A 16796-nucleotide genomic window follows, 5' to 3' on the forward strand; every position below is an offset into this window, starting at 1 on the left:
AAGGTCATGGTGGTTGTTAGAGCAATAGAATCATTGTGGGTTCAAAACTGGAGTTAAAATAATTGGAGGTGGACTCTACATGAACAATTACACATGTTCTCAGTTTTCCTTCAATCCTTGTACCTTGGAAACTTCGTGTGGAATGGGGCCATTGCTTGCATCGTATTTCTCAAATGCAATTTCTTTCTACTCATATTTTATGAAGGGAATCAAGCCGCGGGTGCATTAGCAGATTTTGGAACTACTTCCTCATGTTTGGTTTGGTGGGATTTGACTCCACCCATCATTCATAGTTTTTGTAATCAGAGTAAATAGGTCTTCCTAATTTTCATTTGGATAATTCTTAGGTTCACCCCTAGAGTAAACTAGCATATTCACCCTCATTGTCAATTAACATACTTTTACTTAATAAATTTATAATTCAACAGTCCATATCTTAAATAAGTTTTTAAAGATCATATCTGTAAAAAATAAATCGAATCAGAAATCGTTTAATTATCTAATTGAATCAAACAAATGGATGATTCTAACAACTACTTACTACTATTATGATGAACCGTCCATGTATTTCATAGAAATGAATAACTAAAAGGTCTTCAATTTGATTGATTTTTTTACAGAGCTAATCTTTGTATTACGTTATACAACATGAATGGTCGGATTAGAAAATTATAAAGTTATTATGCTTTAATCGCAAGAGAGGGTAAAAATGCTCATTCACCATGGGGTAAACTTAAGAATTGTCCTTTTCATTTTTGTTGATGTTATCAAGAGGTTTGGCATAGTTACCTCTATATGTAATTTACCTTATATATATATATATATATATATATATATATATATATATATATATATATATATATATATATATATATATAAATACTCTTCATTTTGTCGAAGTTCATCCAAGGTGAAAAAGGTGATAAGAAGCCAAGATAGAAAGACTATTGAAAATCGGCTAAAACTTTAGTAGAGTTGCTAGCGGTTGGTGATAAGATTACTACGATATTGAATTAGTTTGATCGAGTTCATATTTATTTCCTTAAACAAATTATCAAATTCAAATCATTATTGGATTATCAATTGAATCACAAAGCCCGTGTTTAATTACGTTGGACTCAGCCTAAATCTAGTAAAGTCAATGGATAATATCTCTGTCAAAAATATCCCTAAAATTTAAGAGGCCAAAAACCAAAAAGAAACTTAAGGTCTCGTTTGGTTTGGGGAATGGAAAGGTTGGGAAGGGAAACTTTATCATTTCCTGTGTTTGGCACACCCAAGGAAATGAACAACTTTTCTGCATAAGGAGGAAGGGGAAATGGATCCTCCCACTCCCCATGGGATTCATTTTCCCTCATACTTTCCCTGCATTAATTGCACACTAATTGCATACTCTAAAGATTATTTTAATGATTGTTATTACCAAATTATCTAAGAAACTTTTGAATCTTGAATTGTTTATATACATGGTTAGGATAAAAGATGATATGGATAAAGTTTGTGTGCATGTAGCCATGTAGCAACGTGGATTGTAAGAAGGAAAGAATTATAAAGCATTTTCCAACCCTCACCTGTACATTCAGCCCCCATTACTAGTTTTATGTGGCATCTATAATTTCTTATCGGCCTAATACTAGAATAAGTCAATGGATTACATCATATCAAATAAAATTGTCAAATATGTTTCTCCAAATATCCCTAAAATTTAGGAGGTAGCTACGGGCCAAAAAGAAAACTTTTTAAGAGGCTATATAAAATTATAAATGGTAAGGATATTAAAAGATGATTTGAATTTAAACTTCTATGTGCATGTAGTGTAAATTGTAAAGAAGGAAGGGTTGTTCAGCATTTTCCAACCTTTATCCGTACATAATGTACATTCAGGTAACATGCATGAATCACACCCATGCATGTGTTCTACAACTGTAACGAAATCCATCTTCTTCTTTATAAGCTCTGTAGCATGACTCCTCTTTCGAAACAAACCATCTCTCTGTCTCTGAGTCTCCTTTGCAAAAAACCCTTATCCATGTTGGCCATGCCGATGCTTGCTCCTGCTGAGCAAACCCCTGTGGTTTTCGACTCCCAAGTCATTCAGTACCAATCCAACATCCCTTCCCAGTTCATATGGCCAGATCATGAGAAGCCGAGCCCCGACAGGCCGGACCTTCTCTCTCCGGCTATCGACCTCAACGGCTTCCTCAGCGGTGACCCTGCCATCGTCGCGAACTCGATTCGTTCGGTCGACGAGGCCTGCAAGAAGCATGGATTCTTCCTCGTTGTGAACCACGGAGTTGATCCGGAGCTCATTGTGAAAGCTCACGAGTACATGGACGTGTTCTTTGAGATGAAGCTCTCGGAGAAGCAAAGGGCTCAGAGGAAGGTTGGTGAGAGCAATGGTTATACTAGTAGCTTCACCGGCAGGTTTAATTCCAAACTTCCATGGAAAGAAACACTTTCTTTCAGGTACTCTGCTAAGAGCCAGAGCTCAACAATCGTCAAGGACTACTTTGTGAATGTGTTGGGTGAAGATTTCAAAGAAATCGGGTAATAATATATTGTGATCCCACCTCTTACTACTTTGTCAATGTTACTATATATAATTTTGACATGTATTTACTAGGTATCTAATTGAATCAAAATTACAACTTTAACAATAAAGTTATTACATTTGTTTTATACAATTTACATATAATCAAATGTTATATAATAAATTTATTCTTGTAACCAGGCTGTAGATAGAGTAATGAGCTCTAATAAAACTAAAATTACATAAAAGTGAACTCACGTTATGACAATGGTAAAGAATTTATTATAAACTGTTTGACACACATGTATGTATTTGTAGAATTTTCAGTGAAATCTTATAGATCTTATATATAACCTTTTACTCAAGGTCTTATAAATAAATAATTTTCTCAAATTAGAGATGTCAAATGCAACATCTCTGGTATATATTTTTTTTGGAGTAAATATTGTTTAGTCCTTGAGCTTTTGACCATAAAACACTTCAGTCCCTGACCTTCTAATTTCACATGTTTAGTCCCTGTACTTTAAAATTTCAGACCAATAGGTCCTTGCCGTCTAAAAGTCACGGCGAAATCTTTATTATGCCCTCAGTTCTTTTTTTTTTAATTAATTAATTATTTTATTTTTTTTGGAAAAGGATTTTTTTTTGCCTTTCTTTCTTTCTGTTTTTTTTTTTCCTTTCTTTCTTTCTATTTGAAAAAAAAAAGAATAAAGAAAATAAAGAAAAAAGAATAAATAAATAAAAGAGAAAGGAATAAATTTATTTAAAAAAAAAAGAATTGAGGGCATAATAGACATTTCACCGCGACTTTTAGACAGCAAGGACCTATTGATCTGAAATTTTGAAGTACAGGGACTAAACGTGTGAAATTAGAAGGTCAGGGACTGAAGTGTTTTATGATCAAAAGCTCAAGGACTAAACAGTATTTAGTCCATTTTTTTTTTCATTGATATACTTTCTCTTATTTATTATCTTCTTTCCAATTTTTAGATCTAGTATGTTTTAGTTGATTTTGATGGATCTGTCGATATACCCTTATTTTAATATTTTTAGACCTTAATTATCCTCAGCATCCAATATTTTGGTCTTTTTTTTTCTTTTTTTTTTTCTAGGAAGTACTACCAAGAATACACAGAACTGATGAACAAACTATCTCATGGGATACTGGAACTATTGGGACTGAGCCTGGGAGTTGGGCGGGAGTACTTCAAAGAGTTATACAGAGGAAACGATTCAATCATGAGGTTGAACTACTATCCAATGTGCCAAAAACCAGATCTAACACTGGGAACTGGGCCTCACTGTGATCCCACTTCCTTGACAATCCTTCATCAAGACCAAGTAGGGGGACTTGAAGTGTTTTTCGATGAGAAGTGGCACACCGTTACTCCTGTCCTTGGTTCTTTCGTTATCAACATTGGTGATACTTTTATGGTAAGTTTACTCTATTCAAGAATATGTTACCCAATGGAATAGCACGTAGAGGCACAAGTACTACTCGTATCATTGCACCTATATTGCCTTCACCTTGACCGGTCAAGAGTTATTATCTATTTAGGTTGGATTTTTCTATGCAGTTAGGCTCTGGTACTATAAGTCGTTGTGTTGTGCAATAATCAGTTTTTATCACTCTTTAAGCTAACTAATTAAATAGTCGTGCTATATATATAAAGCACCGATATTGTTTCAGTTTAGCCACATTGTTCAGGATATTTTTTGGAATGGCTCAATTAGCTAGGTCTATGGACCTCTGTTGGTTGGGTGTTACCATCTCGATAGGCTTCGGTAATATTAGTAGTAAAACTACAGTGTTACTTTTCTAATGTGAACGACATTAAGCCTCCACGATATTTCCTTGGCCTCTAATTTACACACTTGGATTTTAGAGTTGGACAAAAATCGGGATTAATTAATGTATGCTTTCCTCATGATGTGAATTTGCAGGCTCTGTGCAACGGGATTTACAAGAGCTGCTTACACAGGGCTGTGGTAAACAACAAAACTGTAAGGAAATCTCTTGCTTTCTTTCTCAATCCAAACAAGGACAGAGTAGTGACTCCACCAGCAAGTTTGATCAGTGCTGATAACCCGAGATTGTACCCAGACTTTACTTGGCCTACTCTGCTAGAGTTTACTCAGAAACACTACAGGGCTGACATGAGCACCATTGATGCTTTCTCGGACTGGATTAATAAGCAGAAAGGGGGAGAGGAAAAGAAGGAACAAGGAAACTAGCTATAGGGAGTCTGTTAAGTGCTTTGGTAGTGTACAAGGGAATAAAGAAATAAAGGGAATCCAGATTATCTAGCTTATTGTTCTAAATTTTAGTTTTCTGTCAAAATTTGTGTCCTTAACATGTATTTCTTATTGATCAGGAAAATGTGATCGGCATCAATATTACTGATTTGCTGTTTGATAATAAATTTTAGTTTTTCGACATATTCATACATATATAGAATACCAATAAGGATCAAGTTTTTATGCAGCCATTGTCATTGCAACCCTCCCAGATATCAACACCTATCATCAAACCCTTGAAATCTTAATCAATAGCAAGCCTGAGCATGGATTACATCTCCACTTTAATTTATAGATTCAAGAAAATTTACTGGTTTAGCAAAGGCAGAGAAAATATAATCTCTTTGAAATTTCTCATCCCATCAAGAGATGAAATACATGATTTGATAATTTTAAAAATTGGTTTTTGTCCATTTACCCTAATTCTAGGTTCATTTATTTCACTTATCCCATTAAGTTTTTTTAATTCCTCCTTTCCCATAAAGACTCTAATAAACTCTTCCCTAATACCACTGCTAGCAAAAAGAGCTATACACACTGATTGAAATCAGTGTGTATAAAACCTAATAGCTACTGAAATCTGTGTGGGAAGCCCAATGGCTACCCTACACTCACAGATACTACGTCTGTTGCATTTGGTGTCGTGGTCTTTGGTCTTCCCCCACTGATAGAAAAATCAGTGTTGATTATAATAACGGGACCCACCACTTTCCAACTCTATGCAGGTCCATCAAATCAATGATAAAAATATATATTTGTAGAATGCATCAGTGTGAATTGGCATAATATTAAATAAATGTCTGACATTTCATCAATCCAATTGTATTAAAGAAAATAATTTTACCAATTTTTTGTTTTAATAAAATCGTTTTTAAATTTTAATACTTCTGATTATTTCTTTTATTCCCAGATCCGATTCATCAACAAACATAGTCCTGGCATATCTTCTGGTTCAGTAGAATCGAATTCAAAATCCAAATTGTTATAAGAGGTTGTTGGAAGATCTTCTAGGTCAAAATCTCCACCAATGCCGTAACCAATCTTCGGTGTAAAGCATTACTGAACACAGAAAGACATGGATTAAGAACTTCAAACTTTGGTAGAGAATACCCAATATGACCATAAATGCAAAGGAGATTATCAAAAACTGAAACTGTTAAAATTTAAATCCAATAAACCCAAAGAATCTTACTTTCAATGGATAGATCTGCTTGATTAGAAATCATCCATGTCATAACCCAATCAGCATAGATCTGCTTACTGAAACCAATCATCCATGCCTCCACCTCTCATTTCTACTCACAATGATTATGCAAAACCTAGATCTCGTGAATATTTTCATAAACCTGCACATCTAAAGCAAACCACAACAAATAACAGGAACCAAGAACATTAAAAACAATTCAAGATCCTATAACAATTTGAGCAGAGTATCGAGATAAGGGATCAAGTAAAGACCTGATATCAATCTATCTTTTTCTTAATTTGGGAATCGGATTTGGGTTCGAAGACATTAGAGAGAGGAAGAAAGTCAGCCAATCCACTATGTTCAACAACAAACTAGGCATGATTCCACAGAGACTACTCTGACTGGTTGTTTGATTAGGAGGAGAAGAGACTGAGATTGGGATAGTTGAGTATTTGAAATAGGCTGTGGAAAAAGAGAGGAGATATCGGCACTTGAATCTAATTAAATATCATAGCAGATGGGAAGAGAGAGAGAGAATAGATAAATGCAGAGCAGATGGGATAGAAGAAAGAGACAAGTGCAGAGCAGATGGGATAAAGAGAGATAGAGTAAATAAAGTTTTTCGATTTTTTTTTAAGGGAAATGATGGAAAATGTCATATTAGAATATGAAATGATAAAAATGTCACCTAGTTTCCCACTTGATAAAAAGGTCCATAATGAATTGTTAGTAATATTAATTTAGTCCATATGAATAATAAGGTGATGTTAAAAAAGGTCAGTTTTTATTTTTTTTGATTCCCATTCTGCCCTTAAAGCCAACTCTCTCTACCTTCAGTATCTTCTTCTTCTCCTCCACACAGAGACACAGACCTCGAGAGAGTGTGAATGGCGAAGAACAACGCATCTTTGGAATCGGTGTACGAGTTCTTGAAACGGTGACGACTCGCCGGTAATCAGATCCCTCCAGATCGTTCAACTCAGCTCCTCCGCTTCCTCTCCCTCCGATCTCATCACGTAAGCAACATACTCATCTCTCGCCGGCGATTCGAATTTCAAAACCCTCGCTTATCCACTCTCGCTTGCTGCAACGTCGTTTCGAATCGGCGCGCTTTCGATACGCGTCGTCATTGTCGGCTCCACTTCACACCACCATGCCTCGCGCCACTTAGAAAAGAAAAGCGCCACCATCGACTTCTGCCTCCATCACCGTGATGACGGACTAATCACATCCCGCCACCTCGAATTCGGTATCTGCGGCTGAGAAGCCGCTGCCATTACCGGCTGTAGCCTATTTGATGTGTACGTAAACAAGACCTTGGACATGATTGAGGGTTTTTTATTCAGGTTTGTGATTGAGGGTTTTTTATTCGGGTTTGTGATTGGTGGTTTTTGCAGGTATTTTTGCATTGGTGAGTGAGATGGACAGTAAAAGGCATAATACCATTGAATAAACTTAGAAATGGTCCCCATGTATTCCTATATATTTACACTTTCATCAATTTTCAGCTCAAGCTTTATAATCATAGCCGAGAAAGGAATGAATTGTTTAATGAGAAAAAGAGTTTGATGTTTATGTTGACTGGTGGTAATGGATTGATATGGGTTGTGGGTGCCGTCAATTGGAACTATCTATATAGTGCTAATATACATTGTAACTTAATGGTTGGTTGCAATTTCGTGGAGCATATTTGTAGCTTTAGATTTGATATACAATGTCATAGTGTTCAGTTTTTTGTTTGTCTTATATGTTTGCAGACTTGGAATTAAGTTTAGTTCTGTTAGTGTAGAACAGCAAGTAAGAGTTTGTTTTTAAGTGAAATTATGTTTACCATAGTGGTTTAGATTATGGAAAATCATACAGGAGGAGAAAAAGAAGTACAATGATCTTGATTTCTACTCTTGCATCTTTGTAGGGATCACTATGAGCTGAGAAGACTAATTGTGCTAAACATATTCCAATGAGTGAGCTGATGGATGGGTCTGAACCTACTATTGAGATAAAAATAAAGACATTGGATTGCAAACCTATACTCTCAAAGAGCATAAAGAGGTACGTACTCTTGCAACAGCGGCTAATATGCAGAGAAATAGTTCTTAAAGAGGTACTATTATAGCTTTCGTTTGATTTAAGGAAGGTCTAACGTAACCACATTCTTGAAAAGATTTAATGATTAATATAAAGAATCCCTTTGTGTTTTAGCGATGTAACATGAAGGGTAAAGCTTCTCTTCACTTTGATTATGCAAAGGTTTAGAAAACAATTTGTGAAGATAACACAATATAAGGGTATGAGTTGACCTTGGTGTTGTTTGATGTTAGAAAGGGTTTAGTGAAACATGAATTACTGTGAAGATAATATGTGGATGAGCCTCCTCAAAACCTCTTTGTAGTGCTAGATATGCAAAAGCTCAATTATTGGCCTTTCTGATTTCTACTATTGTCTGCAGAAGCAATTTCTTGCACGGAGAGCACTTCTCATGGGTGGTGTCATGAAGGTGCATATTGTGATCTAAATTAAATCATGCTTTGTTCTATCTTCACATTCTATTGATAATATTATGATTATTCTCTAACTTTTCACATATAATGGGATGCAGGGACTTGTTCATGTGACAGATTGTGGTATTTTTCTCAAGGTTAGTGTTAATGTTATTCTCCCCATCTCGCCTGCATGTGAAGTAAAATTATTGTTTATGAATTATAATATGCCTCTGAATGAACAGGGAAACACTATTGAGCAATGGAGCAAATGTGTGTATTAAAGCCAATGAACCAGTCCTCGGTAGTTTACTTTCTCATTACAAGTTTATGCTGCTTGCTAAGATCTGTCATGTTTGATTTCATTATCTGATGGTGTTCGATATGGTGATTGGTGGTTGTTTGGCTTTCAATGAGAGTTCGAGTACAAGGATAACGGCTCCACCAACAATGCGGTTATGGATTGGATTCATGGCTCGAGTTACTGAACTAATTTTAGCAACTTTCTATTTAAACAGTCAACTTCCTGACTTCCTTGGGGGAGATTGCTCATGTCCAAATGAAGGCGGGTGCTTAGGTCTGCAAGGGACCCTGGAATTATCCAGAAATTATGAAAGTATGATTTTAGTGGAGTAATGTTACTGTCACAAATATTGATATGAAAGTGTACATACCTCCAATAATATGGAGTATTTACTACGTCACCAAGCATAAGTAACACCCACTTTGGGACATCCACAAGACATGGCAAGGCCCAACCGAGACATGCATCGTGTAGCCCTATGTTCAGGCTACGCGGCGGTATCCGGAAGTCGCAAATCCGCCACCGGGAAGCCACCTTTCCGCCCTTGCCAAGATGCCACCACAACATAGCTTTCTACATGCTTCTAGGCTTTCTAGACTAGAAATATGTGGAAACTTGTCCCACATCGAAGAATAAGTATAGGAAGGGCATTCCTTCATCTATAAAAGGAATGCCTCCTCCCACAACTCAACATATTCGATTACATACTTTGTAATCTTGTTAGGCCGCAAGGCTCGACACACTAGTATAGCTTTCAAGTGGACGTAGTCTCCCGCTCATGCGGAGGCGAACCACTATACATCTCGTGTCAACTCTCCCCCTCTCTTTACTTATCGTTAATTAGATCCCCAACGGATCCAAGCATTAACATTGGCGCCGTCTGTGGGAAGCCAACACATTGGCTTCGTCACCTTCCATGAGCTAAGTCTGCTCAGCGAAGCTTGAAGAAATTCCTTCCTTCTTTGAGTTTATGTTTGAATTAATGTTTCTTGGCAGCAACTAGAGCAGAGTGTGCAGAAATTTGCACCTTGCGGGCTGGTCAACACGTGGTCAACGCCCGGCGGAGTTGGTCAACGCCCAAGAAGTGGTCAAAACTTGCAGAAACTGCTCAAAACACCAACGTATGGGCTGGTCAACGCCCGGCGGGGGAAGTCAACGCCCATCAAGGCTTGGTCACACTTTCGGTCAGCACCAGTCAAGGTTGGTCAAGGCCCAACCCATGAAGGTCAACGCTGGCATCAAAAAAAAAAAAAAAAAAAAAAAAAAACAATCTGGGCGGCCAAATTTGCTCTGGACACCCAGAGAACTTCTCTGGGCACCCATCCAGTTTTCAAATTTCCCGCCAGCCAATTCTCCGCCAGCAGCAACTTTCTCCGCCGAACTTCGATCTCAACTTCGATCTTTGCCGGACTGCGATCTTCCGCCCAGCCTTAGCTCCGCTGGGATCCTCCGCCGGCGGTAGCAGCAGCCAAGCCAGCGCGCTCCGGTCCGAAGCTTCGCTCCGATGCTTGCATCGCTGCACTAGCTCCGCTCCGCCAGGCAGGCACCCAACTTCCGCCAGACTCCCCACCGCCGGCAGTCATTAACCGCTCCGCCGGACAACTTCCTCCGCCGAACTCGGCTTCTCCGCCAACTCTTTAAGGCTTCCGCCAGACTACGTCCGCCGGAGAACCATCAGCGGCACTTCCTCCGCTCACTGCACCTCCGGAGCTCGGCTCGATGCCGGCTCTGCTCCGCCAGCAGCTCCGCCCAACTGAACAGCTCCGACAGCTTGCACAGCTCGTCCGCTTGCTGACTGCAGATCCGCTCGCTTCCGTAGAATATGGTTTTCCGGCTTCGAACTTCTGTGGCGGACGAAACCTCCGCCAGGCTTCCAACTCCGCTGACCTTCTGTGGCGGACGAAACCTCCGCTGACCTTTGCTTGCAAGGGCTCCGTCCGCGCCGAGCTCCGCTCCGCCAAGGCACCTCCGCTGAGCTCTCTCCTACGCTGAGTCCTCTCCTCCGCTGCGCATCAGCGCCGCAATTCACCGCTGAGCTCTTTGACGTTTGGGGCTTGACACTTGACGACCAGAGGACCTCATCAACTCGTCGAAACTTGACGCTGGACTTTCGTCAGTTCACCAGCTCTCAGTCGACGCCCCAACCAACCAGATAAGCTTTTTTCTTTTAATCAATATCCTTGATTGATTATCATATATACACACTGCACTGTTCTCTCGCTTGTCCTTACATGCCTATAATTACACTGCAGTTACAAGCCCACGATAGCATGCAACTATAGAGACTTGTGCGTGTTTCCGTTGTGATCAATTAAGCATGGTCATGCGTGCAGATTGCCATGCTTTCACCTTATGCTTGTGTCGGCCACATGCAAAGCTTGTTAATTGGATATTCATAATTATGCTACATGTGTCCATGTAATATGATAGCATGCTGGTGCTTTGACTAAATTCCTTATCTCCAAGATTATATGCATGGTTGACTTCAACTATATGCCCCCGGATCCGGCTATACATCTTGGCACATGGCATCTTCACATTTGCATATAAACGATGTGTTATGTAGAACTAATGAGCGCTCGTATGTTCCCCGCAAATTGGACATTCAAAATAGACATATATGCAACTTATTTGTCATCAACTACTACATTTACTTGTACACTTTGCTTACGATTTTGTCCAAATACATATGCAAATTGTTGATGTTGATTTTACAAATCCACATCTTAATCATATATTTTGTTTCAAGGAAATCTCTATTTCTATCGACCATTCAACCGCAACTACGAGTTGACGGACATTATCGGAGTACTTTATCCGCCAAGCAATGGATCGCCATGCTCGGCCAACTCCGCCAGCCCCCAAATTACCACGAGATAAGTAACTACATCTTATCTCTTACGCTCTTGCAATTAGAGCTATTGCTATGTCTATACATGTCTCCATGAACCTTACGCATGCCTACGACATGTTCTTGGCCACTTTACTACTTGTGCATGCTTGCTCTATGTGTTTGTCATTTTTTCATGCAAATGCATACTTTACACATCCACGGTCTACGACCAAAACCGCCAAGCGGTCAGGCAACGCCTCATAATAGCCATTGATCCGGCAGCAAGGGACTAGTTAACGCAGCCTACGGCAGCCATTGATCCGGCAGTTAACCCCGACGCTTGGGTACCAAAGATTGGGATCGCTTCCCAACACCCTCTGCTCCGTGCAGCTCCCCCTCAACAAACATGGCTGGGGAGTCGGGGACTCTCTAGCGGGGCCTAGCAGGGGCCCACCCCATTGAGCTTCCCGCTCATGCCTTCCCGGCAACCCTTGAGCTTCCGCTCACGAGCTTCCGCTCACGAGCTTCCGCTCATGCCTTCTCGGCAACCCCATTGAGCTTCCCGCTCATGCCTTCCCGGCACCCCATTGAGCTTCCCGCTCATGCCTTCCCGGCAACCCTTGAGCTTCCGCTCACGAGCTTCCGCTCATGCCTTCCCGGCAACCCCATTGAGCTTCCGCTCAAGAGCTTCCGCTCATGCCTTCCCGGCAACCCCATTGAGCTTCCGCTCATGCCTTCCCGGCAACCCTTGAGCTTCCGCTCACGAGCTTCCGCTCATGCCTTCCCGGCAACCCCATTGAGCTTCCGCTCAAGAGCTTCCGCTCATGCCTTCCCGGCAACCCCATTGAGCTTCCGCTCATGCCTTCCCGGCACCCCATTGAGCTTCCCGCTCATGCCTTCCCGGCATCCCATTGAGCTTCCGCTCATCCCACCACGTTAATGGAACATGGAATTCTTCTACCATTTGTCGCTCCCGACAAATTGAATTCTTTTCGCGTTCCATTAATACGAGCGACAACCAAACGCTTACCTTCGCAGCGCTCATACAACTTACATTTATCATATACAATCCATATGATCACACGACCATACGCGCTCTCGAGTTTGTCCGTCATCATCGATCGTACTCGGCGCCATTCACGTGTATACATCAACATGTATCACGCTCCCCATACGTTTATATTTTGTTGCTCCATGCAACGAGCATTCTACGTATGCCTGCTTTTTGTTTTTGTTGTGCAGGTTAACGAGTCCCTTCTTGCTTACGGAGTTCGGGGACTTGTAGGGGCTCCGTACCGCCCGGTTACTTATGCTTGATGACTTCATGATTTGAACTCCCCAACCAAGAAGTTACTCTTACTCGGGGACTTCGGGGACTTGTACATACCTCCAATAATATGGAGTATTTACTACGTCACCAAGCATAAGTAACACCCACTTTGGGACATCCACAAGACATGGCAAGGCCCAACCGAGACATGCATCGTGTAGCCCTATGTTCAGGCTACGCGGCGGTATCCGGAAGTCGCAAATCCGCCACCGGGAAGCCACCTTTCCGCCCTTGCCAAGATGCCACCACAACATAGCTTTCTACATGCTTCTAGGCTTTCTAGACTAGAAATATGTGGAAACTTGTCCCACATCGAAGAATAAGTATAGGAAGGGCATTCCTTCATCTATAAAAGGAATGCCTCCTCCCACAACTCAACATATTCGATTACATACTTTGTAATCTTGTTAGGCCGCAAGGCTCGACACACTAGTATAGCTTTCAAGTGGACGTAGTCTCCCGCTCATGCGGAGGCGAACCACTATACATCTCGTGTCAACTCTCCCCCTCTCTTTACTTATCGTTAATTAGATCCCCAACGGATCCAAGCATTAACAGAAAGTATGATTTTAGTGGAGTAATGTTACTGTCACAAATATTGATACTTGAGATATCAATACTTTGAACTAATAGGGGGATGTATTACGGGCTTTTATTGCCAAAAAATTTGCACCATTACTCATATCACTTGTATTTTGCAGCTTGTACATATGGGATTATTTATGTTGATGGCATAGTCACCCTTATTTCTGTTGAGATTATTATTCATTTTTGTTGTGGATGGGGGAAGATTAACAATGCGAAACTTGTTAGTTGTTATGTGATTTGGCTTCCATGATATAAAGGCCTAAAGTTTACTCCATGATATATAAAGTTGTTGACCAATATTGTAGCTGTAATGTACATATAAATGTACAAACAAGTGAACATGTATATTATAATTTTTTAGTGACATTATGTGACTTGGCCAGTGACGTGCAATATGACATGGCCAATGATAATGACTTGGTCAATTCAGAAGATGCCTAAAACTTGAATTGCTGTAAAGAGTCTATAAAAATAATGGTTCATTAAGAAAAACTAAACACAACAATGACACGATAAAAAGATATAAAAACTAATTGATCTAATAAGCTCGAGTTTACAATTGGCCAGTGACAAAGCTTGTGACATGAACAGTAACTTGGCCAGGAATTGACAGTGACTTGATCAGAAATTGACAGTGACATAGTAAGTGACATGCAAGTAACTAAGTACCTGACCATGTCACTGTTAATCACATGTCATCACTAACTAAGTAACTGACCATGTCACTAACCAAGTAACTGTCATTAGCCAAGTCACAAGTTAATAGCCAAGTCACTGTTAATCACATGTCACTAACTAAGTAACTGACCATGTCACTGACCAAGTAACTGTCAGTAGCCAAGTCACAAGTTAATAGCCAAGTCACTGTTAATCACATGTCACTAACTAAGTAACTGTATAAGACCAGGACGTACTGGACGTCCACATTGACACGCGAATCACTTACTAACAACGTAATGTTACAGAATTAATGGTGCGTCTCATGGAACTTTTCCATTTTATGCTTCATTTTTCTAATTTTAAGAATCAAGTTTTCCAGACACCAAACAACCAAAAAGAGAGATTCCAACATATAAATCAATAAAGAAAGCAACTACATTTATTGTTTCGACATTTCTCTTTTGAAGTAGAATTTTATCGCCATAATAATAACTGGAAACCTTATCAATCCAAGCAAGTTGACTCACATCAAACAACTACAAACAAATAAATTAGTTCAAGATCAAGGAAACAAAGTATCATTAACAAAATGGCCAAAATTCATTCACTAAAAGTGCCTCTGGTACAAAACTAGAACAGTTTCTACGAAAGGAAAGATTTCAAAGCCTCAGGTTACAACTTGACTTTCCTAAAAGGCTAAAACTTCAGCAGAGTATTTCTATAAGTACCTTCTGGAGGCATTGGTAGATGGAATATTCATGATCAACGCTGAGCAACATGTAATCTTGTTGTCAAGAAGTCAAACTAAAACCAAGAACCAACCTACCCATTTCAGCACTGTACCCTAACTGCTATCTAAACCTAATGCCCAACTTATTTCCGTCCACAGATGAACGAAATGGCCAAGCTGATTAAGCAAATTCCAATCACCCAATACCGCCAACCATCGACCAAAAGTAGCCACAACCAGAAGACCTTCTAGATTTGATTTGGGCTCTCTCTTCTATGTTAAGAACAACACCATCCCATCATTACTTTGAGTTTTCCTCACTTCCTTGTCACAGCTAAGGCTGCAGAGCTCTCCACACCAGTCCTCTCCACCCCACTTCCACTTTCTTTTGCACCATGTCGCAAAAAAATCTGTCAATATAGTCTCGTAACCAGGCATCTTGGCATAGCCAGGGAATAATTGATGTCAATGATCAAATAGCGGTTCCCAAACCTAGCGTCCCTTATAACATAGTTGAAGTGGTTCAATTTCAAACCTCGCTGCAACCCTCTTACAATATCAGTGATAAATAAACTCTGTGGCGGCATCTCTGTATCATCCAAATGCATCATCTTGTAATACTTATCATCAGTCCTCTCGTTGGTAGCGAGATTCAAAACCTGGGAAAACGATAACAAGCCGTCCAAGCTCCCCAATTTCTCTTCTTCTGAGACGTTCGGGAGGGAGTTCCTCTTGACACATTCGTGTCGCTCTCGAGCTCGATTTTGAGCTCCGACACCACCTGCAGCATCGAAATCTGGTTGTGCAAGCGCTCGATGGCCTCCGGCGAGTCGACGAGCCTCGGCGCCATTATCACAGATTTCGAGCAGATAACTCCTGAAAACTCAAACCCTAACCTAGCCTCCTCGGTCGCCGCCGCGATGTGGTAAACTCCTTGTCCAATCAAACCCCGACGAATTCAGAAACTGCGAATCAGATCGCGGCGATTGCAATCGCATTATCAAATTGTGGAGAGAGAGAGAGAGAGAGAGAGAGATTGGTAGGCGTCGAGAAGGGTTCAGACAGGATTGGATAACGAGAGGGCGAGGTCATAGAGCTTGACGGAGGTGATGAGGAGGGAGTCGTGAGATTCGGACCAGGCGACGTCGTAGACGCCGTCGGCGGTATCGAAGGAACCATGGCGGTGAAGTCAGTTGAGAGAGAGAGGGGCGTTAATTATAGTCCGAAAATCTGAAATAGATCGGGCAAGAGAGAGACGATGTAAAGAGGTGACCTTAATTATCATGGGAACATTTGTGTGTCCTGAATTATAATAAGACACTTCAAAATAACCTCTTTTATCATTAGCCCTTTTTTTTTAAATAAAGTGTCCACACTGATGTCTGTGAGTGATTATTTACTCACACAGATTTCTGTAAGTATTTGTTTAGTCACACAGATTTCTGTAATTATTTGTGATCTACACTGTTTTTTGTGAATATTTGTTTACTTACACGGATTTCTGTAAGTATTTATGATTTACACTGATTTCTGTTAGTAATTTTTATTCACATATTTTGTTTCAAAATTCTTTCTGATAAATCTTTTAATTTTGGGGAAAGAAATAAAATTTTTCCAAGTATAAAATTGTTTAATAAATTATATTTTTGTGATTACACACAGATATCTGTGTGTAAAAACTTTGTTACAGATATCTATGAGTATAAAGTTATTTGATAAATTATATTTTTGTGATTATACACGAATATCTATGTGTAAAACTTTGTTACGGATGTCTGTATGTATAAAATTATTTAATAAATTATTTTTTTGTTATTATACACAGATATCTGTATGTAAAAACTTTGTTACAAA

General features: G+C 39.8%; 1 protein-coding gene and 1 long non-coding RNA gene across 2 annotated transcripts; both read left to right on the forward strand.

Annotated features, from left to right (window-relative positions):
- The first annotated feature begins 2038 nt into the window (after positions 1-2038).
- LOC133717168 (gibberellin 20 oxidase 1-like) lies at positions 2039-4791 on the forward strand. The gene is made up of 3 exons (XM_062143827.1): positions 2039-2547; positions 3643-3964; positions 4475-4791. Exons 1-3 carry the CDS (start codon positions 2039-2041, stop codon positions 4763-4765), a joined length of 1122 nt encoding a protein of 373 aa, XP_061999811.1. The 3' UTR covers positions 4766-4791.
- A 2788-nt stretch (positions 4792-7579) lies between these two features.
- LOC133713675 (uncharacterized) lies at positions 7580-9121 on the forward strand. Its single transcript, XR_009848183.1, has 4 exons — positions 7580-8069; positions 8467-8514; positions 8617-8655; positions 8743-9121. It is a non-coding gene; the product is annotated as an uncharacterized LOC133713675 (long non-coding RNA).
- The last annotated feature ends 7675 nt before the right edge of the window (positions 9122-16796 follow it).

The sequence above is a fragment of the Rosa rugosa genome, chromosome 6 (assembly GCF_958449725.1).
Source record: "Rosa rugosa chromosome 6, drRosRugo1.1, whole genome shotgun sequence".
NCBI classification, from domain to species: domain Eukaryota; kingdom Viridiplantae; phylum Streptophyta; class Magnoliopsida; order Rosales; family Rosaceae; genus Rosa; species Rosa rugosa.

Coding starts and splice junctions, on each gene's coding strand:
- LOC133717168 (XM_062143827.1), top strand. CDS start 2,039: ATGCCGATGCTTGCTCCTGCTGAGCAAACCCCTGTGGTTTTCGACTCC. Junction 2,548..3,642: donor GAAGATTTCAAAGAAATCGG/GTAATAATATAT, acceptor TTTTTTTTCTAG/GAAGTACTACCAAGAATACA. Junction 3,965..4,474: donor ACATTGGTGATACTTTTATG/GTAAGTTTACTC, acceptor GTGAATTTGCAG/GCTCTGTGCAACGGGATTTA.